The 26908-nt window shown below is 56.1% G+C and overlaps 1 protein-coding gene across 4 annotated transcripts in view; it reads right to left on the bottom strand.

Annotated features, from left to right (window-relative positions):
- Positions 1 to 26908, bottom strand: part of Megf11 (multiple EGF-like-domains 11) — a 279614-nt gene that overhangs the window by 146013 nt on the left and 106693 nt on the right. For all 4 annotated transcript variants that reach the window (XM_005393705.2, XM_013519007.1, XM_013519005.1 and 1 more), the window contains exon 5: positions 3938 to 4030. In XM_005393705.2, coding sequence (XP_005393762.1) covers positions 3938 to 4030 — 93 coding nt within the window. The remainder of the gene's footprint in view (positions 1 to 3937; positions 4031 to 26908) is intronic.

Genomic DNA, 26908 nt, shown 5'->3' with positions numbered 1-26908 from the left:
ATCGTTATAACCCTCCCTGCCTCTTCCAGGAATTTATCGTGAGAACAAATTGGGACAAGGGGGCAAAGACAGATGCGCAAGAAGAATCTCTGCAGCATTTTTAGCCAAGGCCACGGGCCTTTATCCATCACATCCACAACCCAAAAATCTAAAACAACGTATTTTTTTTGAAGTTCCGTGGCAATATTCACGTAGAGGTAAAACCATACAGAACTGACCTGAGGTTACACACAGTCTTCACGTCACTAGATACGTTATGTCATGTGTCAGAAAATGAGGGTTTCTTCCAGGGTGCTGCGCGGACTCTGTGGAGGTTCGTGTCACATGCGATGTAGTCATAACGTGCTTTTTAAACCAGGGAAAATTCTAAACTCCGAAACCCACAGGCCCCGAGGACCTCGGATAAAGGATGGTGGACCTATCATCGGGAGGAATCAGAAACAACCTCCGTGCTCTGCAACGAGGGACTGGTTAAATGCCTTTGGTAATCCACGGCAGGAATTCCGCTGGGTCATGAAACATTTAAAAAGAGATTAAGGTTTATTGACAAGGAAATGAGTGCATGACTTAAAAAGTTAGGTTGAAAAAGCAAGTTATGGGGCCGGGGATGTAGCTCAGCGGCATAAGCGCTTGCCTGACAAGCCTGAGGTCATGAGTTCAATTCCCAGTACAAAAAAAAGCAAGTTATGGACTGGCATGTGCACATACTTTGGAAGTACCTGTATATGCAAATGGGCAGAGAAGTGACAGACAGGCCAAGCACCCAAAGGCCCGCAGTGGTCATCTCTGAGGTCGGGGGGGCCATGTACTTTTCTGTCTACATGTCTAGTGAGGTTTGGGGCTGGGGATTTAGCTCAGCAGCAAAGCGCCTGCCTGGCAAGCGCAAGGTCGTGAGTTCGGTTCCCGGTACTGGAGAAAAACAAAACAAAACAAAACAAAACAAAACAAAAATCTAGTGAGGTTTGACCTTTTAAACATGGAATCAGAGAGAAGAAAAAAGCAGACTGGCAATTACTTCCAGTCAAGCCAAACCAAGGCCTCTCTGCAAGGGCGTCCCATGTACAGGGCCATTCAGAGCTCTCCAGGGACAAACACTGCACCCCCTGGGACCTGAGACACCCTTGTCACAGGCCAACTGCAGGCCACACACAGGCAGCCAATGTTCTGGCAGAGTATCAGCAAGCAGACACAGATTGCTAACAACCTGTACCCCGCAGCTGGCTCCTCTAGCTCCCTGACATCTCTTTTCGGTAGATCCTTCTCTTCCTTGGGAGCAACTATGATTTCACATGGAAGATCTACTTCAACCTTAGGCTGTATTATGAGAGGTTTAGCACCCTGAAGGGGGTGGTGGCTCACAACTGTAATCTCAGCACTCAGGAGGCTGAGGCAGGAGGACTGCTGTGAGTTTGAGGCCAGCATGAGCTACATAATGAGTTCAAGACCAGCCTGAACTACATAGCAAGACTCAATCTCAAAAAACCAAGGTGGGGGCAGGTCGGGGAATGAATCCAGAAGGAAGCAGGAAGTAATTAAGAGTTCAGGCTCAGGACCCCAGTTTTTGTTTGGGTGATGGTCCTGGCTTCACCATTTACCATCCATATCTGTTGGAAGAGGTTTAACTTCTCTGGGCTACAACTTATTCATTGATAAAATGGGGCCATTTATAATTCTCACATCATAAGGCTGTCATGAAGATTAAACGAGTATATAAATACATGCCTAATGCATAGTAAAATTCAATAAATGGTAGCAATCTTCATTTTTATTTTTCTACACTGGTCAGATGGAACCCGCAGTTGTGTGGTCAGACTCAGGCGCAATCATTTAAGGAGAATAAAGGCCGTGAGCTGAGGGAGAGGATGCCAGCCCAGATGTCACAGGAGAAATGGAGGGGCTGGCAGAAGAAAAGCCGGGGAGGGGCCGGGTGGCTGCCTGCTGCACCTGAGGGGCTGGCTCACAGATGCAGCCCTGGTGTCTGCTGTGTGGCTGCAGTCCACCGGGCTCCTCGGGAGAAGTCCTAGATGACCCACCACCCTGCCCCAGCCTTTATCACAGGCAAGAAACAAGCGGTAGAAGCAATGCATAGACTTCCACTGGATGGAAGAGAAAATTTTCTAATAGTCAGAAGATGCTTGCACAGGAGGTAGTGAGTTCCCTGTCACTGGAGGTGATCCAAGCAGAAGGTGGAAAGCTCTCAGCAGGGCCTTTAAACATTCAGTGTTCTGAATGATCATGAAAGTAGAAATCTTGAAATTCCCTCAGTTCAGTGCTATAGTGCCTCCAAACTGGGTTGGAAGCCATCTCTCAGGACTTCTGATGAGTTCCTCGGTACCCGACTTCAGGTAGACCTGAGAGCGGTGGTGCTTCAGCCTCTACAGTGCATTCAATGGAAAGGAAGTCACTTGGGGGCCGCTCCGCACCAAGCCTGATGCCCGTATCGGGGGTTCACTCTGCCCCAAGTAACAAGACCGTTACCTGTGCGTTTGGCAGACTCACTCTGGCGGAAAGACCTACCCTGAAGGACCGTGTCCTGGCCCCCAAGTGCTGCCATCTCTCCGCCTCTCCCACCTGAGGAGACAGTGTCTGCCCACGGCCCAGGACCATCCTGGGAACAGTGGCCACCCCACACCGTGGCCCCAACGGGGAGTCACACGCACGCAGGGCCATGTGTCCCCTCCAACAGGTGGCTCCAGCCCTGGACTCGGGGGCAGACCCTTCCCAGTAGGGTCCACCCGATCCAAGTCAATATGTCTTTAGCAAAGATATGAGCAAGGACACGGTGTAAGTGAAGTTATACAAAGCAAAGCACAGCCAGGAGGAAGCTCAGACGTTGTACCCAACCAGCACGTCTCCTGCCGGTCAAGTGCACGGGAAGTCTCCCCTTTGAGCCCCGAAGACACACGGCTCCTTGTCTGGCCTCTTGCTTAGCTCACGCCCACCTCAACGCAGTGGGACAGGCAGAAGGAGGAGACCACCACGGCCATCAGGGGCCCCAACGCATCAGAGTCTCTCTTGGGTGCCCCAAGCTGACCCTGGACTCCTGAGCCAAGGTAATCACCAGGGCTCTGAACAAAACCTCATGGCCACAGTTCCAGCTGCTTTGGCTGGTAGCTTCTCATAGGCTGGACCGACAGGGAGGCTCCACTAGGGGACTTTGGAAAAAAGAACCAAAACTAGATGCTTCCACCCCAGCAGGGACAGCGAGAGAGCACAAAAGCCACACATGAGGCCAACGTGGATCCAGCATGGTCCTCCCCAAATCTGCATGGGCCCTGAGTCAGGATGGGGTAAGGGACATGGAGGGGCCCCCGAGGTAGCTGCATAATGAGGCTTGGAACCCCAGGGATCGGCCTGGCTATGCTACAAGCCAGGTCCCATAAAGAGACTCCGCCCCAGCCAAAGCAGGAAGAAACCTGGGCTTCAACACTGGCCAAGGCCTCGCTGAAAATCCGCTATGTCTGTGACCTGAAGTATCCGCCGACTGGCTGAGTTTCCCCTGCAAGTACTTGGAAGAAACGAGCTAGAGGGGATGGTTTCTGGGCGGAGGATTCCCAGTCTCACAACCAGGCCGCCTACACCTACAAATGAAGCTGAGGACCAGGCCTACTCCATGGTGGCCTCCTGGGTCTGCACTTGGGTGGCATCTCAAATTCACATCCACCCTCAAAGACCACATCTGGAGGTGTTCCAGCAACAGCCAACGTCATACAGACGACCCCCAGTTCCCTCTACATGGAATACACACAGACCCACAGATGCCCGGAGCCACCACCCATACCCCCGCTAGAGCCCCGCCCCCAAGCGTGCCATCACCCAGCACCGCAGGCCCCCACTCCCCCAGGCTCGGCCCGCCCATCCTGCGTCACCCCCGCCCAACACAGCTGTCAGCACACGCGTGCCACAGCCCCCGCCCGTGCCAAGGCCCCAGACTCACCGCTGGAGCAGTCAGGGCCTCCCCAGCCAGGCTCGCAGTGGCAGGTGTCGGGGGACACACAGCGGCCGTGCACACACTCCTCCGTACACAGGGCTGCGGGAAAGGAAGGGAGAGCTCAGTGAGGCCAGCCATCCGGGCAAGGAGCGCCACTGGCTCTGCCACCATTCCCTGGTGCCAGGGACACTCGGGACGTATTCCTGGCTGGAGGGAAGTCAAACTCTGTATTGTTTAATTAACTCTGAAATGGATCTGACAACAGTGCTCTTTGTTCCCGCCTCCCTTCCCAAAGTGAAACTCAAGCCCCGGAAACGACGGGCTTGCTGGTTTTTAAAGAACTTTCTCCCCAGGGCGGGACCTCTGGAGACCCTTGGCAGGCCAGCCGGCATGCACAGTCCCCTCCTCCTGCCCTCTCCCCGCAGGACGTCACCTGTCCCTTTTTGCACCTTTTCTTGTCCCAGTCACTTCCTTCAAAGGCCCGGAAATGTCCCGGGCTCCCCACAAGAGCAGGTACCTTGCCCCCGCCTTTCTGCTCCCCTCCCCAAATGTCCCTATTTTGGGGCTCTCAAATGTCAGCAAATCTGCAAAGTATACAAATGCTGAGGAAAAAGCAACAGCTAATTATAAGCAAGTAATTAAGAGAGACATCCACGATGATGATAATTGTAATTAGAATGCGCCTGGCAATTTCTTATCACGGAGTCAAATGCTACAGCCTCGGAGCCAGGAGGCTCCGCAGCCAGCAAACTTTCCCAGCGCCGCCGCCAAGGAGGTTTATTGACAGCAGCGTGAGGGAGGGAGATTATTTCGCTCATCTTTTGACAGAATTCACATTTTTCTCAAGGTCATCCTTTGCTCCCGAAAGATCTGCCTATCTCATCCATCAGGGGCGGATTAGAGACCCCGTCGCCCCCACCCAAGTCGAAGGCTTGAGGAATCAGCAGCTGCCTTCACCCCACCCAGCTCTTGGGGATCCAGATGAGGGCTTTGGCAGGAAAGCACCCGAAGACCTTCTCCTGCTGTCTTGACCTGGGCCGGGGAGTAAGGGGCCTCCGTAGTGTGTTTTGAGGGGCTGCCTGGTCTGAATGCCCCCCGGAGGGCACTGCCAGGTTAGACAGGTCCTCTGCTCCTCCCAAACAGATGCTTGCTCTACAGCCGTCGCCCTAGCTCTGTCCAGGTGCCCAGCAAGGCAGGCCCAGCAGCATGTGGTGTCCCAGGCCCCCAGCGGTCTGAGTCAGCCTGGCACGGGAGAACTCATCCTCACAGTGGCTTTCAGGAGGGCGATGGTTTGGGCTGAGGGCCCACCCACAGATGGCTTCCAGTCCTGGAGAACGGCTGCCCCTTTCCCCCAGGGGAACCAGGCTGGACCCCCTGGCTCACCACTGACGCCAGACACTCGGCCTGGCCAGCTCCCAGCCCTGGCCTTGGCAGATGGCCCTGCCCTGTCCCCTGTCCCTGCCCCATGGGCTGCTGCAGTCCCCGCTCGCTCCACAGCTGGGCCTGTTTGCGTGACGCTTGTCAGCTTAGCCCGGGGCTGCCTCCAACTGCTGTCAGACTACAGGGACCTCTGTCACCACAAAGGGGGCGAGAGCAGGCCCCAAATCGGGTAGCTGCCAAAAGCACCAGGGCTGGGAGAAACCTCAGAACGGAGAAACGGAGGCCGTGTACCTGTGTCCTCAGGACAGTGTGTGGCCTCTCGGCCAGGGAGGAAGGAGCTCAGGAAGAAGCTCCTAGAGACAGAGGCCTCTGACGGCGGAGGGAGGCAAGGGGGCCAACATCCGGGCCTTTGCATGTGCAGGCTGTGTCCCCACTCCTGGCCCATGTGGCTCAGGGGGCGTCGGTACAGAGGGACCAGCGTGGGGTGCTGTGGGTGCCCCAGCAGGCTCAGCAAGGGCTGACGACCCTGCTTCAGCACACCGAGAGCCTGCTGGGCCAGCTGGAAGGAGCAGAGAGTGAGGTCTGGGAAGGACAGGCACCTGCGTCCTGTCTGCTGTCCCTCTGTGACCCGAGAACGGACCACGGGCCTCTCCCTAAGGTCAAGGGCTCTGAGCAAGCACCCCGCTCCACTGCCTTTTCTCCTGGTCCCTCCCAAAGTCCCCTGGGGGACAGTCCGTGGGGCACCTTCCTTCAGACTGGAGGCACAGACGCCCACGTGTGCAGGGCTCACCCCAAAACCCTAGGCCTGCCTCCAGGGATGTGGGGGTCCCTCCTGACCCTGCTGTCCCCTCTGCTCACTGTCCTGGTGTGATACCTGCGCTGTTTGCTTGTGAAAGCCTCAATCCATTTATACTTCGTGGGGTTGTTTGGACAGTGCCTTGTGAAGCCTGAAATACTGACAGGGAATGGCGCTGTCTGGCAGTTGGGCCACTTTGTATTTGAACAGGGGTGGAGGGGGCGCTGCAGGGAGAGTGGCCTGGGGCGCAAAGAGCATGAGAACCAGGACGCTCCCTGGAGCTGGGGCAGCCCTCTGGGACCCCAGGACACAGCAGCCAAGGCGGTAGCCCCGCCACTGAGGCCTTGGGCTCTCACACACATGCCGGGGCCTCCATCTATGGCCATCCCAGCATGCCTTGAGGGAGTCTGCTGTCCCCACTTCCATCCCCTGGGGGACGCAGACTGCTTCCTACCCAGCTTGTTAAAGCCCTCATGCTGCCAGGACACAGTAGGTGCTCAAGGTCTGCGGGTCCCACACTCGGCTGCCCCCGCAGACCCCACCGCAGCCCAGGTGAGGGGGGTGCTTGTCTTCCCAGAGCTCTGCCTGTCACACACAAGCGCCTCGCCCCTCATCTCTGGAGTTGTCTCCTGGCCTGCGCTGTTTCTCGGCCTGCGGACCAGGGTAGGCACGGCAGGGGACAGAACACGCCCAGGCATGGGCTGAGCCACCCACCCTCCTGAAGATCAGAACTCCACCACCGGATGAGATCTGAGGTCCCCTGCAGCAAGAATCACCACGCCCTGCCCACCTGTAGGACCCACCTGACCTGCCACCCCGCTGCTCTCGTCCCTCCCGGCCCCTAAACCCCATCTCCTCCATGAGGCCTGGAAACCTTCCTCCTGACATCCCAGGGACCAGACGTCACTCCTCTGGCAGCGGCACTGGGTTAGGGCCAGGAGACCCGGACATGAGTTCTCAGCAGCCCCAGGAGCTGCTTCTCCAGGTAGAGAGCAGTCAGTCCTACGACACACAAGCAGAGGACAGAGGAGCTCCAAGTCTGCAGGGCAGGTTGGCAATCTAGGACTCTCTGCCCAAAGTTGCAGGCTGCCTGTCTTTGTAAATAAAGTTTTATCGGCACACAGCCACGCCCATCATTAACAAACTGTGCATAGCTGCTTCTGCACTCCAAGGACAGAGTGGAGTCTCCTCCAGGGGCTGGTGGCGGAGCAGCTACTTCAGGCGCTCTCACTCTGTACAGAGTTCCCGGATGAAGGAAACCTGGCTGTGGGACACTGAGGTCTCTTCCTTTTATTCCTCTATCAGGTACTCACTCCCTACTATGATGGTCCCAGAGGCGCTTAGAGAGCTTTGAGTCCGCCCTGGGGACCGAGGGGCAGCCGGCCAGGCAGCGGAACCCCAGTGCAGCCACCATGCAGACTCAGCACTCTGTTTCCGTCCCTCTTTCCCCTGGGCACTGGGGACGAGCAACAGAGATGATCCCATGAACACTCAGGCTGCAGTCGACGGCCTTGTTCAGGTGGACACCAGCAGTCTTGTGAGTGGAAAAAAGGGAATCGCGTGAGACTTCCCCCGCTTTTCTAGCAGGGGCTGAGCGTCCACTGTCCTCTGTAGTCCCAGAGGTCAGCATCGTGACTTCCTGCATACAGTTGGGAAATGGCCACAGAAAGGCTGAGATAACTGGTGCAGGCCCACAGAGCCAGCAAGACCCTGTGCTGGGTCCACACCCCTCTTCCACAGTAGGATTTTTGGTTTGGGGTTTTTTTTTTGTACTGAGATTCGAACTCAGGACCTTGCACTTACCAGGCAGGTGCTTGTGCCACTGAGCTATATCCTCAGCCCCTCCCGGTAGGCTTTCTAAAGGTTGGGTTTTTCTTTTCTTTCTTTTTTGCAGTACTGGACATTGGCACTGAGATACACTGCTAGTTCTTTCAAAAAAAAATTTGTTGAGACAGATTCTCACTAAGTTGCCCAGGCTGGACCCCAAATTGTGATCCCCCTGACTCAGCCTCCCACAGTGATTACAGACATGTGTCACCATGCTAGACTCAGATTTTTTTCTCGATTGCCCTTTCCCACGAATGTATATGACCATAAGTATACCCTGGCTCCGTGCTGTCTGTAAAAGCGGACAAGAACTGGGGCTCACGCCCGCGAGTGCCTGGTACTAGATCTCCTCCACTCATCCCTCTAGACCAGCTCCACACCTCCGCTGCTGTCCCTGTGCCCAGGAAGTGACCTCCATGGGTGGCATCAACAGCCTTCCTCGCCCTCTGACTTCTGAATGGGTTTGGCCAATGGGAAGTAACAGCAGGAGGGGGGTGGGTGAGCGGGTGGGCAGGAGGCGAGGCTGGACTGGCTGGTCCTCTCCCCTCAAGCTAAAGGTCCGTGGGGGTTTCCTCTGACCTAGGGAAGGCAGAGGCTGCCCCAGTTGCTAGCCCTCAGTGCTACACCATTTCTGAATGCTTTCTGCTTCCCACACTATTGCAAACGATCGTTTTAGTATTCACCTCTGCTCGGTGACCCTCAACCTGCATCTGTTTCTCGCCAGATGAGCCAACACCACGCCAAGAACGGACCCCACAGGTGTGCTGCCAGATAGCACACTCTTACCACACGCTGCCTCGACACTGCGGCGCGGGGTCACCGCTGTGAGGACGCGGCCCCTTCCTCCTCAGCCTCAGTTTCTCCATCTCAAAGAAGAGGCTGGAGCTCATGAATCAACTGCACCCTCCGGCTTGACGGCTGCCACTACTGCCGGGCTTCTGACCGAATGATTCCAGCCGCGTGTGCACAAGCGCAGGCTGGCGCGGGGACAGCATGTCCTGAGATGCAGGTGGAGCTATGCCGTCTCTCCCGGGGCAGGTTGCGCTTGCCCAGGCAGGGTTGAGCAAAGGTATGCGAGCCAGGCTTGGGGTCTCCTCTGCACACTGCCCGGGCCACACCGGCCCCTCCCTGGCTGGCCCCGCTTGTGGGGGGCCCTCTGAGTCAGTTCTCCGCACTATTAGCATTCCACCCAGGCGACCCACAAATCCCTGAGGTGCGCATGGTAATATATTTTGCCTGGCGGTTCGCAAATGGTCTCGCTAGTTAATGGAACTATAAAAATTACTCACAAGAAAAGGTCAAGATAAATAAAGACAACTTCCATGCTCCCTGGACAGCCAGCCTGGGACCCAGAGTGGGCAAAAAAAGGCATAAGGATTGGGGAAGGGCAAGAACTTCCAGAATTCCTCAGCATGTGGCTTCCAGAGCGGGTCCCCTGCACCCCACTTCCCCCGTCCCCCGGGGAGCACTGAGCAGATGGCCACTACTGTCATTGGCAGCAGCCTCAGATCACGCTGTCACTGGATGCGGCTTGGAAGTGAAGTGACCTACATCCCAGTGGGCGCAAGTGCCAGTTCTGAGGGGACACATAGCAAGAGTGACTGCCACACTCAAGGTCACAGCCTGTCCAGCTGTGTGCATGTGTGCGTGTGTGTACATGTATGCGTGCATGCAGGGGAATTCTAAACAATTCCTCCAACGTTCATCACTCGATCCTTTATAATCAAGCCCTCGCCCCCATAGCGAGGAAGAGCCAAAAGAGCCACCCTTCCTCTGCGCACATGTAGAGTTGGCTTAAATGGCTGTGGCCACACCTGGCTCCAAGCCTCCAAGAGTGAACCCCAGGAAAGCAGGACTTCACGGAAGGCCCGACAGCCGGAAGGACTCTAGGAGCCCACTGCTTCCCTGGCCTGGGGCCCCGAGGCCTGCAGGTGACATCTGTTGCAGGGGCCCAGAGCCACCATCCTTACTTTCATGGTGTCCTGCAGTGACGCAGCACCCCTGGGCCCCTGATCAGCTCTGCCACTGATTAGCTCCATGACCTTGAGCAACTTCTCTGGGCCTCAGTTTCCTCATCTGTAAAGTGGGCGCTGAAGTGCAGCATTATCGCCAATAGCAAGTAGATTGTGTAAAGCACTGAGAACTACAGGTTAGTCTCACTGGTGCCCCTGCTTTTGTTCTTTGCTAGTGTTACTAATATTCTTCCTAGGACTGCGCAGAAGCCCTGGGCTTCACAGCCCTGGAGACTGCTTAGGCTCAGAGGAGAACAGAGAGGCCTGAACGAGGCCTGGTAAGGATTCACTCTCTCGAGGCGGTAAGGGAGGACAGGGGCCCCGGGACCGAGGGAGGGGTGGACGGGCATAGGGTGCAGGGAAGGACAAGGAGCCCGGCTCTGGTGGATGACGAGCACCAAGCCCAGCCTCACAGAGAGGCCTCCAGGGGAAAGGCAAGCTGGGGTGGGGTTGGAGGAACCTGTGTACAAACACACACAGGTACACTCCTCACACATACACACACATGCGTGCACATGCTTTCTCTCGGTGTTTATTGAGCACCTCCCATGGGCTGGGTCCAAAGTACAGAAGGACCAGGCAAAGGCAGGGCCTGGCGCCGCAGGGAGAAGGGCACCCTCAAGCCCCAGCAGGGAGCCGTGCACAGGGGGACAAGGGCCATGCTCGGGGCCATGCAAGGACAGCGAGGAAATCAAACCGACTTGGGAGCCAGGCAGTCTGGTTCAGGTTCCAGCCACTCCCCCGCTGTGTGGCCTTGGACAAGTTACTGTACTGAACTTCCCTGGGCCTCAGTGTTCCCACCTGTGGAATAGGGAGATGGTTTCCTAACACCTCAGTGTGTTGGAAAATTAAATCATGCATACATCAAACTGCTTAGAAGGGTGCCTGGCACTGAGAACATAGCAATTTTTTTTTGTTTTTTGTTTGGGGTTCTTGCTACGTAGCTCAGGCTGGCCTTGCACTATGTAACCCAGGCTGGCCTCAAGCTCATGACGATCCTCCTGCCTCAGCCTCCCAAGTGCTGGGATCACAGGCTGCACCATCATACCCAACTAACAATCATTTTTTTCAAAGTTATCTGTTCCATTGCCCTGCCTCTGAGCACTCACTCACTCTAAAAGCATTTAAGAAGCACCTACTGTGTGCAGACACTGCACCAGACACTGGAATACCACAGGCAGATGCGCCACAGACCCTGTGTTTGTGGTACTGAGAACGTGTCACCAGGAAAGGACACAGCACCAAGACTGCATGGGGTGAGGGGGGTGCCCAAGAGGGGGTGGGCAATCCTTCCATATGCTGGGGGACGGCAGACATGCAAGGGCACCACGGAGAAGGTGACACCTGACCCCCCAAACCACTGAAGCAGGGACCTTCACCTCTCAGGGAACAGGCGCCTTTACTGCGCCTTCCTTCTCTCTTCTCCAGCCTGGCCAGCCGCACCGTCCTCTCCCTGTGGCTACTGAATGCTTTCACATCGGGAGTGAGTCTTCCCTCCCTGCACTGGGCTCCTCCACCCGTGCCCCTGCTCACGTTTATCTGCCACATTAGCCTGAACGCCACCTCCCCCAGGAAGCTGCCCCTGATTGCACTGCCCACCCTCCCCTGCCCCTGCTGGGTGAGCTCCCCTCCCTGTTCCCATAGCACCAACTCCGAGCTGCTTCTCCAACCTCCATAAACCCCCAGAAGGCAAGGAATGGGCCTCTCTAGTCCCCTTCATGTCCCTGGACCTACTGTGGTGCCGCGCACATGACAGGAGCTCCGCACACATTTGTGGATTGAATAGAAATTCCGTTCAACCCAGCTGCTTCTTTCTAGGTATCTTCCCAAAAGAGTCAAAGTCATTTCACAGTCACACATGCACACCCATGTGCACAGCAGCACAACTCCTAAAGCTAATCTTGGAAGGGGCCTCTACTCCATCCACAGATGAATGGATCAGGAAGACGTGGTACTTACAATGGAGTACTACTCTGCCGTAAAGAAGGACAACCTTGAGTCACTTGTAGGAAAATGGATGCACCTCGAAACCACAGTGTGGAGTGAAATAAATCAGACCCACGCGCTTACACGTCATGCGGTTTCTCTTGCGTGAGAAACCCAACGTCGGAATAAATTAAAGTGCAAAATAAAAGATAGGTAATAGGAAACAAGGAGCTAGATCCGCAAATGAGGATGGGACCAAGAGCTGGGGGGAAGGGAGGAGAAAGGGACACAGAGAGAATTAATGTGTCTGAGTCCCTGCACCACCTCCCCCCAGGAATGTGATCATCACATACTGTAAACACGGGCTAATGAAAATAAAAACAAAAAACTTGTTGACTGAAGGCGTCCGACTCTGCAAAGGGTCCTTCCCCGCCCCGCTGTCCAGGACCCGCCTGTCTCCAATGTGGGCCGCGCTAGTGTGGCCAGGGTGAGACCCCAAGTCCCCGGGGTGGGATAGTAAATGACTGCTCTTTGGCAAAACGCTGGCGCCTCCCCCGCGAGGAGACGAGGGCTTGCTAGCAAAACCCAGCAGCAAGCACTGCAGCCTGGGTTGGGGCCTCTCCGAGCCAGTCTGGATGAGGGGGGGCCCCCATCCTCCGATGGCAGCATCCGAGCACCAGCGCCCCGGGACCTCCCTGGCGTCTCTTCCAAGGCCCCCGCCACACAGCGGCTCCGCCCCGCTCTCCCGCTATAGCGCCCTCCAGCGCCCTGGCCGGGAAGTTCCCCGCGCCGGTGCTGTTCCCAGACCGGACCCCGCTTCGCTTGCTTCACAGCCGGGTTTCCCGGCGGAGCTTTCACCGCCTCCTGCGTCCCTGTGAGGAGCAACAGCTTCCCGCGTTGTTAATGATGTCGGAACGTGCGGCCTGAGTCAGCAACCCCAGCCCGCACACGACCCAAGAAAATCTTTTCCTGGGCCTTTTTTTTTTTCCCATTTGACAGATGCCAGACTTATTTTTTCCCCCAGAAAGACACATTCCAACTGATTGATTTTTTTCTCTTTGGGAAATTGATCCGCACTACCGACAAGGAAAGCAAAACATGCGGCTTATTGAGCAGTTTTGTTTTTTTTTAATGCTGTGGTATGAAAACCTGTCCCCAGCTTCTGCCTTATGAGCTGCCTTCCCCAAAGGGGCCATGTTCTCCTTGTGGTCCGAGTCTCCCAGGAGGAGGTGCTGGGAGAATAGGCAGGGAGGTCCCAGCAGGTGGAAATGCATCAGCACCAGGGCCTCGGGTCAGCGGACCTGGGTCAGACGCGGGGCCTCTACCCAGATTGCTGTGCGGCCCATTCAAACGACCCAGACTCTCCAGGCGGGCTCATGCCGCCCCCCACCCTCCACCACGAAGCTGGATAAACAAGACCGCCTGAGTCAGGGTTGCGAGGGCTCCCCAGAGAACAGCAGCTGCAAAGAGGGGGTGGGGGCCCCTCCCAGCAAGATCCCAACTCCATCATCACTGTTTTGAAGGACAGGCCGTACATGTCTGTCTTCAAACATGCTGACCTCAAGGACTGCAGCTGACATGCAGAGCCACAGCATGCGGGAGCTGAAAGAACCACCCAACAACAGTCCCTCAGTCGGGTGTGATGATGTGCAACTGTAATCCTAATACTCAGAAGGCTGAGGCAGGAGGATCGCCATCAGTTTGAGGCCAGCCTGGGCTACACAGCAAGTTCAAGGCCAACTTGAACTACATAGTGACACCCTGTCTTAAGAAACCAAAACCAGGGCCGGGGATATAGCTCAGGGGCATAGCATCTGGCTGAGGGCAGGTGCACGCTTGGGCCCACTCGGGACCTGCCACCCACGGAAAGTATGGTCTGTGTCCCTCCCCCACCCTCCCAGCCGGATCAGCTGCGAAAGCCAGAGGAGAACCCAGAGCCAGGGTGCCCTCGCCACAGCAGCTCAAAACACAAGCTAAAGAAAACTACTGGGATCGCCGCAGAGGACAAACTCCCCAGGTCCTTAACCTGTTGCTTACTAATAGCTCAATTTGTGTTTCCTTCTGGGGGGGTCAGGGGCTTAAAAGCACTTCTGGCTAAAAACAGCGTCTCTCCATTGGGGGTACACATGCCTGATGGGTAACTAAAAGGAGAACGAGGCTTGGCATCTCTGTCTTTGTTTTATTTATTTATTTTTTAATTTTGGGGTTGCTTTGTTTTGTTTGAGACGGGTTTGCTGTGTAGTTCACTCTGGCCTTGAAATCACTGTGTAGCCCTAGCTGGTTTCAAACATGTGGTGATCCTCCTGCCTCAGCCTCCTGCTGCTTTCTGCAGCAATATGCCAAGCACCTGCCCAAGCCAAGCTGAGGTCATAGCTCCTCTCTAAAGGTCCTCCTCAGAGCCTGCGTGGTGACAAATCCTGGGCCTTTGCACATGCTGGTCCCTTGCCGCTGCCTCCTCCTGGCTGATGCATCTCTCAGGTCTCACTTCAAATATCACCTGCTTTAGCAAGCCGTCCTCGGCCACCCTCGATAGCTAAGCAGCTACTGATCCTTCTCCGCAGCACGGTCCTACCCCAGCCAGGCACGGTGGGTCACTAGTCACGGTTGGTTCTCTGTCTTCAGCGGTGGACCAGGAGCCTCTGAAAGAAGCACAAGCCTTGGGGAGGTGATTCTCTACCAGGACCTGAGGGGCGGCCAGCGGCAGGGACAGCAGCCACGGCTTGTGAGCAGGGCGTGGCCGAGACAGCCACTGCCCAACCCTGGATCAGCATCCTTCCGCAAAGTCGGTCTTTGTCTGGGGCAGGCAGTGAGGTCGCCGCCACCACCCAACTTGCACGATGACAGCCACGAGGTCGATGAGCTCTGTCCCGGCCGCATCCCCAGCAGGGAGCAGTGCATGGTCCTGCTGATTCTAAATCTCCCTCCTCGCGGAAGCTAAATCAGGAGCTACTTAGCACCGCTGACTTAGGGCTTTAATAACAACAACAGAAAGCAGAGCGGGAGGCTGCTGGGCAGGTCACCGTCACGGCTCGCCCTTCTCCAGGCATGGCCCAGCCCCGGGACCGAGAGTCCCGTCTCTGCCAGTCTGCTCCTGGGAGTCAGCCCTCATCAAAACCGCATCGCTCTCGCAGTGTGGCTAAGTGTGCGTCCCGCTGAGCTGCGGTTAGGGACGTCCTCGTCCCCAGGAGCTCAGCCTTCTCTTCAAAGAGACCCTTCCACTTCGCCTCAGCTCCACCCTCGGCTGTCCTCGGCCTGAGCAGCACGGGGTGGCAGGGCGGGGGATGGGGCCCTTGCAGTCTGATGTCATAGGCGCTGCGATGATTTGTCTGCCCCCCACTAGAGCCACTGGGTGCCGGAGGACAGAGGCCCTGCTGCCGTCCCTTCTAGGCCAGAGGCCATGCTCACAGCGCAGCAGTGTGTGGAGCCCGGGGGTGCTGGCTGATTGCTTAGCCCCAAAGACGAGGTTCTGGGTCCCCCGTGCTGCCAGCCCTGGGTCCTCCCCCGTCATCCACCTGGGAAGAACAGCGATGCTCCTCCCCCATACACACACACACACACACACACACACACACACACACACACACACGAGCAGCCAGGATTCCTGCACTGATTCTGACCCCAGCACTTCTGGGCTGAGTGGCAGCCGGTTACCAGGGCAACTCGCTTGCTGCCTGGTGCCTGGGCTCCCCACCTGTGGGGAGGGACGGGCACCTGCTACGAGCCTTGCAGGTCAAGGCAGCCCTGTGCCTCGGCCAGCAGAGGAGGGAAGAGGGCAGGGGACCGTGTGAGGGCCGGGCGGGGCTGTCAGAGCACTCCCTGCGCTTCGCAAGGCTTTGCGAAGACCTCGCGTTCCCACCATCCCTCCCTCTTTTGGTTTCTCCTCCGCCCCACCGCACTCTGTGCGGCTCTCACAGGCACAGCCTCTGTTGCACACAGATGTGCAGCTCTGGGAGGAAAGAAAGCGGCCCGAGGTCACGCGCCAAGGTCACAGCAGCGTCCCAACCGCAAGCCAGTCTAACAAAGCCCGCTGCGGCTGGGCCCCGTGCTGGGCGCAGGAGGTCCCAGATTATGGCCCGTAAAGTCTCATCCAGGGGTCAGTGGGTCGCTCCACAGCCTCAGTCCTTTCCTGGGGGAGGCACGGGGCGGTGACTGTCACATCAAGGCCCAGTCACCCAGCAGTCTCAGGGCTAGCACTGCTACCTGTAGCAACAATGACACCGCTACACCTCTAGCCTGTGCTCCAGATCCAGCTGGGGACGCTGGGTGACATGCCAGTGCCAAAGCCCATGAGACCCAGCACCATCCACCTCCTCCAGCTCACCCTGTCCTCGTCCCCAGCACTCTGGCCACCCCCACCCTCCATCTCCCACCAGCAGCTCCCTCCCACCCCAAGGCTGTCACCCCATCGACAGCCCTTCTCAGAGCCCCCTGCTTCGGAGCGATCTGAGATACCGGCCTTGCACACCCCTTATCTCCCATGGCACCCTCAAAAATGCTGTTCTCAGCTGGGCATAGTGGCACACATCTGCAATCTCAGTAGCCAGGAGGCTGAGGCAGGAGGATTGCTGAGTTTGAGGCAAGCCTGGCTACATAGTAAGTTCAAGGCCAACCTGAATTACAGACTGAGACCTGTCTCAAAAAACAAAACAGAACAACAACAACAAAAAAAAAAACAAAACAAAAAGTCATCTCTATTTGGGGGCCAATCGTTGAAAGACTATTCGTCAACAGGCTGTCAGCTTCACAGAAGTAGACAAGCCATGTCTTTGGCACCCCTAACATCCACCCCCCCTCTGAGCCCAGAACACGGGAAGCACTCAATGCACAGAGACTGAAGTCATCTGAGTGTGTGTGCTGGGGGACGGCCTTCCTGTCTGAGAAGGTACAGTAGTTACTGTCACACGAATGCCACTGGGGGACTGGATGTAACACCGTGTATGCGGTGTAACCAAGGAAACCCCCCCTCAAGTCGGAGCCCACAGTCAACCTTGAGAACAGGTGGGCAGGTGTTACCCTCCGACAATCCCCAGCGCGGCGAGGTCGTCTGTCCAGCTTCACACACTCACTGAAGTACAGGAAGCAGAGCTGCCTTGCCATCCACCCTGATCAAGCCGGATCTGCAGCCCTTCCTACATTCCAGAGGAGGACAGGGGATGATGCTTCGCCAGATTGCGAAGGAACATGTTTCCTAATTCCTGCATCTCCAGCACCTTGCCCAGAGCTTAGTACATACGGGATGTTTTGACATCAATTGTTAAGTCAATAAATGATATTTAGGCTGGAAATGAAAATATTGTTCAAGGGGGGAAGGAGAGGGAGATAGTTCTTTAGATATCTGAAAGGCTGCTATGTGGGAGAGAGGCTTATTCTGGAACCCAAATAAACACTTTTCCTTTACTTGGAGCAGTGCAAATGCACCTGGGCTCCCTTCAGAGATAATGAGCTCCCTGTCAACAGAGGTAATCAAGCTGCGCCCCAACGAGCATCTCTGTGGCTGTGACAGTATCAGGGCCTCCAAGCTGAACTGCTCAGTCAGACGCTGCTCACACATCGAGTATGAATGGTGGCCCAGTGCCCCTAACCATCAGGGACCCTCTGGCCCTGAGAAGGGAACCCGATCTGGGTGCAGGGAAGGATCCGATCCAGTGCCCCACTTGGGCCAGCACACAGGAGCCCTGGTGTGGGGAGCAGGAAGGGCCGGGTGCGGATAGACAGAGGCCACTGGTGGACCCGGAAGCAAAGGATCACCAGAGGCTGGCTGCACTCCCATCCGCCTGTACTGGAAGAGGCTGTTTGGATCCCTCAAAGCCCTTCCTGGCAGACCCCAAGTGCTCCATGAGCCCTATGCCCTCGTGTCACCCTCAGAGACAAAGACACACTTAAGACCCTAACTGGGCCTTGGGGGCCGCACGGAAAACAGGGAACAGTGCCATGCAGAGGCCAGCAGGGCACCAGTCTGCTCCGTGCTCCGAGCGGGGAGTCTCCTGGCTGGGTCCAACCCTACAGCCAGGAAATAAGGGACATGGAAGGACCACAGGCCCTCTAGAGCATGGAGACCCAAGTGGCACGTTTTTGAAACAGGAGGCGTGGGGTGACCACGGGGGGCAGGGCTGACTTCAGATCAAGGGTCCCCACCTCCCTGGCACGGGGGATTGAACTCAGGGCCTTTGCACTGAGCTACATCCCCAGACCTTCTTATTTTTTGAGACAGGGTCTCCTTAAGTTGCTAAGTTGTCCAGGATGGGCTCAAACTGTGACGCTCCCACCTCAGCCTTCCAAAGTGCTGGGATGACAGGCGTGGACAGGAGTGGACCCATCTTATACCGTACCAGGCCCAGATGGAGTCTTAAAGGTCAGAGGGCATCAGGATCATTTGCCTAAACCACATTTCAACAGCTAACTTCTGGAAAGCAGGAAGTCCCCGGGTGGTATCTCCAAAGTGGAAACATCCGCTTGTCAGTGGGAGAGACACTGAAAGGCTGACACATAGGAACCCGTGTACTGTCTCTGTCCTGAAAAGCTCACCTATGCCGACACCGCAGTGGGAGTGCAGCTTCCCCTGGGGCCGGCAGTTTCTAGGAGAGACCCTTGACTCTGGAGCTGGACAGAATCCTACCCTCTCCCGACTCCCAGCTGGGGGACTCCCGCTAGTTCCTAGGCCTCTCTGTGCTTTGCTTCCTCAGCTATGAAACAGGGCGAAGAAAAGCCACCGCAGCGTGCAGCTTCAGGGACACAGGGCACCCCCAGCTGGAGCTCTGTGTGGCCACCGATAACCAGCAGCACAGACTTATCATCTGGAAAGGGAGCTGCGAAATATATCCATCATCCCTGCCAGCTGGGGTGGGGGGATGGCGAGGGCCACTTCGGGGGAAGGATATTAATGATCCTGGCCGACCAGAAGTCCCTCATCACCTTTAATTCTCCCGGAGGGAGCCTGTCCAGCTTGAGTTATCTTTGGTGGGAAGGAAATGCGGCTCTGGTCCTTTTAACCTAACACGGATCATAGAGCAGAGAAAATACAACAGCCCCAAACCGCTAAGCACGCTCAAGTCGATTCTCCCAGCCCTGCCAAAGAGACCGCAATGAAGGCATGACATGTATATTTTCTGCAGGAAGTGGAAGGCCCCCCTGCTGGGCAGAGACAGAGGCAGGTGTCTAGGAGGCTGGCAGGGCATGAGCTCTGGCCAGGGCAGGCAGGTCTGGCGGTGACCCTGGTCCGGGTGTCCGGGGATGCTCGGCCACCTGACTGCTGTGAGGCTACATGTGTAACATCTGCATGAAAACGGCGCGTCTCCAAGTTCACCCAGATGCTGGGCGCTCCCGGAGAGCCAGCTGTTCCCCCGCTGGGCCATATGCTCCCCTTGCTCCTCACTGGCTCCGAGAAACGAGCCGCTTTCCACAGGCGACTACGGACCTGTGAGCCGTCCCGTTCCCAGCAGGTCATCGAGACCTCCAGGCGGGGATGTGTGAAAGGTTTGCCCACGCAGCGAGAGCTGTGGAAAAGCTGCAGAGCGGGGGTCCGTGTAGGGAGCAGAGGCTCCAAAGGAGCTGCTCAGAGCCAGCTTGCTACTTCTCTGTGCCGAGCAGGGCCAGGCCTCACTCTCCAGATGTACTCCAGGACCCTGGCCGGGAAGTGACTTTGAAAGGTTACCCTATCACCCTATGACGAAGGCTGATTCATCCCAGACAGGTGGAGAGGCCCCACCTTACACCTGTGTACTGCTTGGGCTGTAAAATTCATTAGCATGTGCTGGGAGTGGTGATGCACATCTGTAATCCCAGTACTCTGGGAGGCTGAGGCAGGAGGATCACAAATTTGAGCCCAGCCTGGGCAACTAAGTGCCTTAGCAAGACTGTTTCAAAATTAAAAGATATAAAAGGGCTGGGGATTGCAGTTCAGTGTGAAAGCCCTGGGTGAGCTCCCTAGTACTGGAAAAAGAGAAAAGAAAGAGTAGTTCATGTGCAGGATGGAACAGATCTGAGTAGAAAATCAAGCACCTGGTGGGTGGATGTTTTCTGGGCCCCCCAGCTTCCCTCTGAGGTTCCCAGTCCTCACTGTGGTCGGAGGCCTGCAAGGGAACCCGGGACCCTGAGGATGTTGGGCTATACTTTCCATCTTCACTCCCTGGGTGGAAACGTGGCGATCGGGCCTGTCCTAGAGTGAGCACAGCAGGGACACTGGCATGGATGGGACCTTGTGTTCCCATTTCTGTGAGCCGGGTCAGCTGAGCTGCTGTCCTCTCTGAGGAAGCCTGCACCTTGGAGCCCGGAGCTTCGGGGTTTGAATTCCAGCTCCATCGCCTCATTTCCTGTGACCTGGGGCAAGCTACACAATCTCTCTGGGCCTCCGTATCAGCCTCTATAAGATAAAAAGTTCATAGTACCTACTTTATAGGGTCATTGTCAGGAGGAAATCAGTTAATACGGAAATGAAGCCTAGCATGTTGTTTGTGCTATAAAAGCCTTAGCTATGTGAAAAAGAGGAGGAAAACATTGTTTCTCCGGGCAGCAGGGCCAGGCAGAAGTCAGAGGGCGGTGATTATAAAGCCCATCCCACTCCATCCAGAAAGGTGGATCTGATCACCTGGGATCTGTCCCCAGTGTGGCCAATGAGCCCAGACAAGCTCCTCTAACCTGAGCGGCCTTGCAGAGCTCAGACTGGCCGTGGAACCCTTCCCCCACCACGCGGCCAAGGGCTGACACCCCCAGGGAAGCCGTGAGGGTCTGTGACAGCCCCTCAGCAAGCAGCAGCCCTGCCCTACAAAGCCCCTGAACCTCGAGTCCCAGGAGACTTGTCAAGGAGATCCGTGGGCCCTTTCTGCATCCGCCACTGCCGTCGGCACTGCCAAGGAGCCCAAGCTTGTGGTCTCGCGGTTCTTTTCCCATCGCTCTCTCTAGCTCCTCCTCCAATTTCTGCCACTAAAGAATGCACTTGCCCAGCATCCACTCGGAGCCCTGCTTTGGTCCTGGGTCTCACACCCCCTTCACCATGGACTCCAACCTGAGCAAAACCTATCTCGCAGTCCCCAGCACTGCAACTCACGCCCACAACTCTGGACCGCACAGGTCCTGGCACGTGCCAGACAGCCGCTCAACCCGGAGAGGCAGAATCCGGTGTCCCGGCACACAGCGAGATGGGATGGCTGGCGACAGACAGGACACCAACTCTGTAAGCAGGACAAGCTCCGGCCCCATGCGGGGTCTCCCGCCAGAAGCCAAACTCGAGTCTCCCAGCCAGGACTGAGTGGAAGCCACAAGCCAGCAGGAGGGAGGCTTCTCAGACAACAAATGCTGCCTCCTGCCCCAGGACAGGACAGCGCGCCTCCGACCCCAGCTGTCCCATCAGGCACCAGATGGCCCTGGACTTGGGGGCTGAGGACTTCAGCAAGATGCAAACCAGAGGGCAGCACAGAACCGGCCCAAAACCTCATCTTCCCTCTGGGCTCTGGGAAAGGAAGAGCCGTGCCCTGATTAGCAAACACGGGGACCACACCTACAAAGCCAGAGTGTGCCCCGGGGCCTGCACCTGTCCCTCGATCCCCAGCCCAAAGAGAGGCAGGAGCCTGGACAGGAGAGCGAGCGGAGGAGAGGCAGATGGGAGCCTGGCGCTGCCCCTGCCCCCGCCCAGCACCAATTCCCCGCTAATGCTTGCTGTAAGTCCATTGTGCGCAAACAAGATTAAAAGGGACGGCAGAACAAAGCATCCATCTCCCTAACAAAGGCCCCTCCACTTAGTAAATTAGGAGCTCTTTCCACCTGACACACTTTTAAAGGGAAATCTTCAATTAGCAGACGCTGGCAGGGCAGAGCAACAAAAGGTCCAGCCGGGGACTTGATTCTCAAAGCCGAGCGGGCACTGAAGTGGTTTTATGTAATAGAGATACTAATCTAGTCCGTACAGCCTGGAGAACCCTTTATGGAGGACTGGGGCCGTGTGAGCCCTGCGGCTGTTTCAAAGAGATTTTTCTGCAGCTTCTGCATTTACCTTGCCAAAAGCTGAGCTGAGCTGAGCAGACAGAGCCTTGTAAATCTCCCTCACCGCTGACTTATGGGCAGGACTCTGCGGTGTGTCTGGTGGGTGGGACCTTGTGGACAGGCGCGGGCCAAGGTCTGGGTCCCCCCAAGGGATAGAGGCTGCCTTCGTGCTAGAGCCGCCCTGCTCCCACATTTGGGACTTTCCCTTTCTTTCCATTTAGGTGCAGGGGACAGATGACCACACACAGGGGCAGTTCTTTGGCCACAGAGGAAGGAGGCCTCCATGGCTTTTTCTCTTCTTTCCAGGTCCCGGCTTTTGCCCTTGGTTCCTGGTCCGAGTCATCCCGCGTAATGAGATTGACGATGTCGTTGGCCTCCCGCTTCCCACCCCAGCCAGAGCGAAGGAGCTGTTCTGGCTCCCTTGGTGACAATTCCGTGCCACTGGCTGCCTGAGAAGGGAAATGGGAAAGGATGATGGGGAAGGTGACTCTGAGCGAGCGCAAGGCGATGCGAGCACACACTCTCCGAGCTGGCCGCAGGCAGGTGTGTGTCCTCACACGCGTGGGTTATGGGGTGTGGGTTACGTTCTACGGGCAGACACACAACACGCACAGACAGCAAGTAACACACACGAGCCTGCGCTTGTGGGAGGGGAGCTTGTGCCCGCTGTGAACCCCAAGACACGCGGTCATACGTGTGTCACATGAAGGCCATTGCGCTAGTGCCTCCCTATTGCACGGCTGCGCAAACAAAGGCACAGCGAAGTTAGGTAATTTGCCAAAGTCACACAGCCAAGTACGCAGCAGCCTGATTTGGGGGCCCACGTCCCTAACCTGGTACAGACCCCTCTCACACAGGCAGCATCACAGCCCCACCTGCATGCACACACCGTGGCAGCCAGGCCCTGGCGCTGGGCTGCCCCTTCCTCTGGGGTCCAGACCCACCACATGTCCGGGCCAGCTGAGGCCCACAGAGCCCAGTCCAGATGAGACTTAGGCCAGGAGAAAGGGCGCCGAACGTTAACTACAAAGGTTCTCTGGCTCTCAAGCGAAGTGGTCACCACCCCCGCCCGGCCCCAGCCTCGCTGTCCAGGACCCAGCAACTGCAGGCCCGGCAGGTTATGTCGTTTTCTCCTCACCCCCAGGCACCGAGGGGCAGGGACAGAAGCACGTGTGCCCGCAGCAGGGACCCTGCTCTTGGCTCTCCACAGTCTTGATAGATGCGTGCGCAGTGCGAGTGAGGGGTCCCGCTCCCCAGCAGGTCCCCACCCGCCATCAAGGCTCTCCGGAGGCTGAAGGGGCCATCAGGAGGCAGGGGTGCCCCCGGGCTGCTGCTTCTACCCTTTCGGGAGCCACTCAACCACTCTTCGTCCAAGACCAAGCACCAGAGGCAATCTAGGGACTGACCTGACCGCAGGGCCCTGTTAACGGCCACCCTTCCACCTCATCCCTGCTACCAGGAGCAGGAGGAAGGAGGCGCCGCCCGCCCCACCCTCTGTCCTCTCTCGCCACCTCAATGTGGCTGGGAGCTCAGCTCCAACCCAGAGGTCGGCCCCCGGGCTCTCACAGGTGTAAGGTGGAACAGGAGAGCAGGGGGAAGCCCTAAAGAGGGGAAGTGCGGCCCGCAGGGGCCGGGAGGGACGGAGGGGATCAGTAGTCAGTGGCGGGACCTGGGAAGGCAGCACAGAGGAGGAAGCTAAAATGAGCCTGCCATGGGGTGCCACGTGGCCGGGCAGCAGCGGGGATGCCAAGGCTTCCCGAGCACAGGAGCTAGGAGGATGGGACAAGCCGGGTGACAGCTGGCTGGGGCCGGGCCACATGGGACCTGCAGCAGGCTGAGGGCAGCAGGCAGACAGGGGATGCCCAGGGAGGACCAGGATCAGAGGTGGCTGCCAGGTGGACTGGGAGGTGCAGAGGGGATATGGAAGACAGGACGTAGGCTCTTGAAGTCCCTGTGGCAGACCCAGCACTCCGGGACACCCTAGCTCCTTCTCTGTTACTAGCCCACGACCCCCGGAGGGAACTCAGGTACAAGCTTGGCTGCTCCTACACTGATCAAGGCTTCCTCGGAGGCCTCTCTTCATCTGCAGTGATTTATTTCATTGTCAAAACAGCCCAGAGGGCAGGTGCTCATTGTAGCCCCATTTCATAGATGAGAAAACTGAGGCTTAGAAAAGGTCACACAGCTGGCAGAGGAAGTGAGTGGGATTCAATGTCAGGCCAACTGGGCTTCAAAAACTCTTAATCACCGCCCAGCCCCTGTCCTTCTAGTTCAAGTTCATCTTCCAGAACCAGCCTCACCCGCAGGGTCCTCCTGGATGGCCTATCCTCCCTCCCCAGGCGGAGTTCACTGCCTGGCCCTGGAGAACCTCAGCGTTGGGGTATGAGTCTGCTCACCCGTGTGTACATTCAATAATCAGCATGGTGGGTGGCCTGGTGACTCCTTCCCACTCATTTAAACTATGCCCTTCGTACTGTGACGGCCTCTCCCCGTGACCCAGGCCCCAGGACTCAGCAGTGCTCACAAGGAATTGGGGCCTGACAATAACAAGCGTGACGGAAAGACAGACAGATGGAAGGATGGATGGACACGGTTCTGGGCAGCAAAGCTCAGCACCAGGTGTTGGGGACCCACGGGCCTGGCATCAGCAGTTTCTGGAGACAGCAGCAGGCGAGATTCCCTGGAGGGGAGCCTCTCAGAGGCAGCAGGGCGGTCTTCCCTGGGAGCTGTGTGCGAGCCCTACACACACACACACACACACACACACACACACACACACAGCCCCATAACCACTTGCTACCCGACCCACATTCTCGAGATTTTGAAATCAAGCCAGTGCACCTTTAGTCCCTGCCCCTCCTCACCTGCCCTGTGACCAACCCGCCTTCTCTCTTCCGGCCCCAGGACGCTCCTGCTGAGAGGAGACCCACTGCAGGAGAGGGATAGTGCAGTATGGGATGGAGGTCCCGTCTATCCGAATTCCTACTTGGCCACCTCGGCCGTGCGGACAGGCCACTTTGTCTCTCTGGGCTTCACCTCTGTCTGCTATAAAAGAGAGGTAAATGCTGGCGTCCCCAGCCCGAGCTGAGAGGGTGATGCTGTGTGTGAGCGCGCTGCGTAAACAGCCGTACACCAGCGCTGCCAAGAGAGCAACTGGTCCCCAAAAGCACTGAACTAAACGCCACAGGGCCTCGGTACAAAGCCCCGCCTCACCGCTCACTGTAAACCGGGGTGACCCAGCAGCCTGGCAGGGAGGATTAACGTAGCTCCTCGTGCGTCAAAAGTGCCCCCAAACACAGTACAGGTATTTTTTAAAATACACAGCTGAGCTCTAAGGAGAGAAAGATAAATCTCTAAGAGAGAGAAAAATGAAGCCTTTATAGGAAGCCCGGGAACATCAGACCCAGGCACAGCCACACCTCCCAGCCGCTGGCCTCTGTGGGAGCCGGAGATTTAACACCCACACAGGGCGGGCTTGGCCATGGGAGCTGCTGGTACCGCGCAGGGGAAACTTGGAAATGCTGCCCATCAACCTAGGGATAAGTCAGGGGGACCTGCGTGGGGGGAAAGGTGTCCCAGGAAAGGGGCTGGGAATGACTGCTAAATGGGCCTTGTTCAGGGGTGATAAAAACATTCAGGAACTGGATAGGGACAATGTCTCTACAAGGGTGAATGTCCCGGATTCCACACTGAATTGTACACTTGGTGAGAATAATTTCTTGGGATGTGAATTTCACATTAAGCAGGAAAAAAAAAAAAAAAAAACACCCAAGCGCTCACCACACACAGCATGGAATCCAAGCCAAGCCATCAAAGTAAAAAGTGATCCTGAGCCAGTGCAAACCACAAATGTGAGAAAATGCAAGAATGATGTGCAGGGCCCTTGCACAACCAGGACGTGGAAGAGGTAGAAAAGGACTGAGGAGGTCAGAGCAAACCAACCACGACCGTACCAGAGACTCATAAAGCATCACAAACAGGAGAGTTGACAGATCCTCCAGGAACCCAGGCTAATAGAATTGAAAGCTCAAGACAGAAGTATCTGAAAGAGACTATAAAAGAAATATGTTTAAAATGATTATAGCAATAAAAGAAGGAATGGAATGCATAATGAAAGAATAGGACACTGCAGAAAAAGCACTTGCCTATCTGCAAAAGAACCAATAAAACTCCTAGAAAGGAAACACAAAGTCACTGAAATTAAGATCTCAACAGACAGGTTAATTAGCAGAGCTCCGGGATCTGAAAAATGGATCTGAGGACCCTGCTCAAGACGTGGCATGGAGATAAAGGTGACAAATGAGAATTTAGGAGGGACAGGGGGCAGCGTGCGGGTGCCCAACACGCTGGAGGTCAAGGGAGAAGGATTCAGAGAGTGGCGGGGAGGAGATTTTGGAAGAGATACGGTTCAGAGTTCTCCAGAACTGCTGAAGGACATGAGTCTTTAGCTTGAAGACGTATACCTCGGAGAAGCAAATGGTCTAAATAAAAATAACTCCACGCTGAGACACAGCCTGGAGGAACTGCTGAGCTGTGCACTGACAAAGTCCAGAACGCAAAAACAGACTGAAATCCTCCAAGGAATCAGAAATGATCAAGATCTCACACATACAGGCACAGTTCCCCAAAGCAAATGTAATCATTACATATCACCAACATATACTAATAAAAAAAGAGATCATTTTAAAATACAAAAAGCCAGATTAATCAAGTCAATGCCGATTTGTGCAGGAAAAATAGCTCTTCTAATGTTTTATAGAAGAACAGTCAAATGTGTTGCTCATCTGTTATTTCCTTTTTTGAACTTTTGGTTTATTCTGTCTTTTATGCTTTGTTTCCTACAATCTGTAAATGTGCTGGCACCAAACAGCCATCACTGTTTTGTCTGTTCAGTGACAAAAACAACAAAAAATCCTCGAATGTCACAGGCAGCTAAACCAGCTTTCGAGAGCAAAGCAAACTCACACCATTTCCAGATGAACAAAGTAGGGCCTGGGATATAGCTCAGCGGCATAAGCAACTGCCTGGCAAGCTCAAGGTCCTGAGTTCAAGTCCTGGCAC

The sequence above is a fragment of the Chinchilla lanigera genome, unplaced genomic scaffold (assembly GCF_000276665.1).
Source record: "Chinchilla lanigera isolate Chin_1 unplaced genomic scaffold, ChiLan1.0 scaffold00049, whole genome shotgun sequence".
Taxonomy (NCBI): Eukaryota; Metazoa; Chordata; class Mammalia; order Rodentia; family Chinchillidae; genus Chinchilla; species Chinchilla lanigera.
The sequence above is the reverse complement of the archived record's forward strand: the minus strand, read 5'-3'. Positions and strand labels throughout refer to the sequence as shown.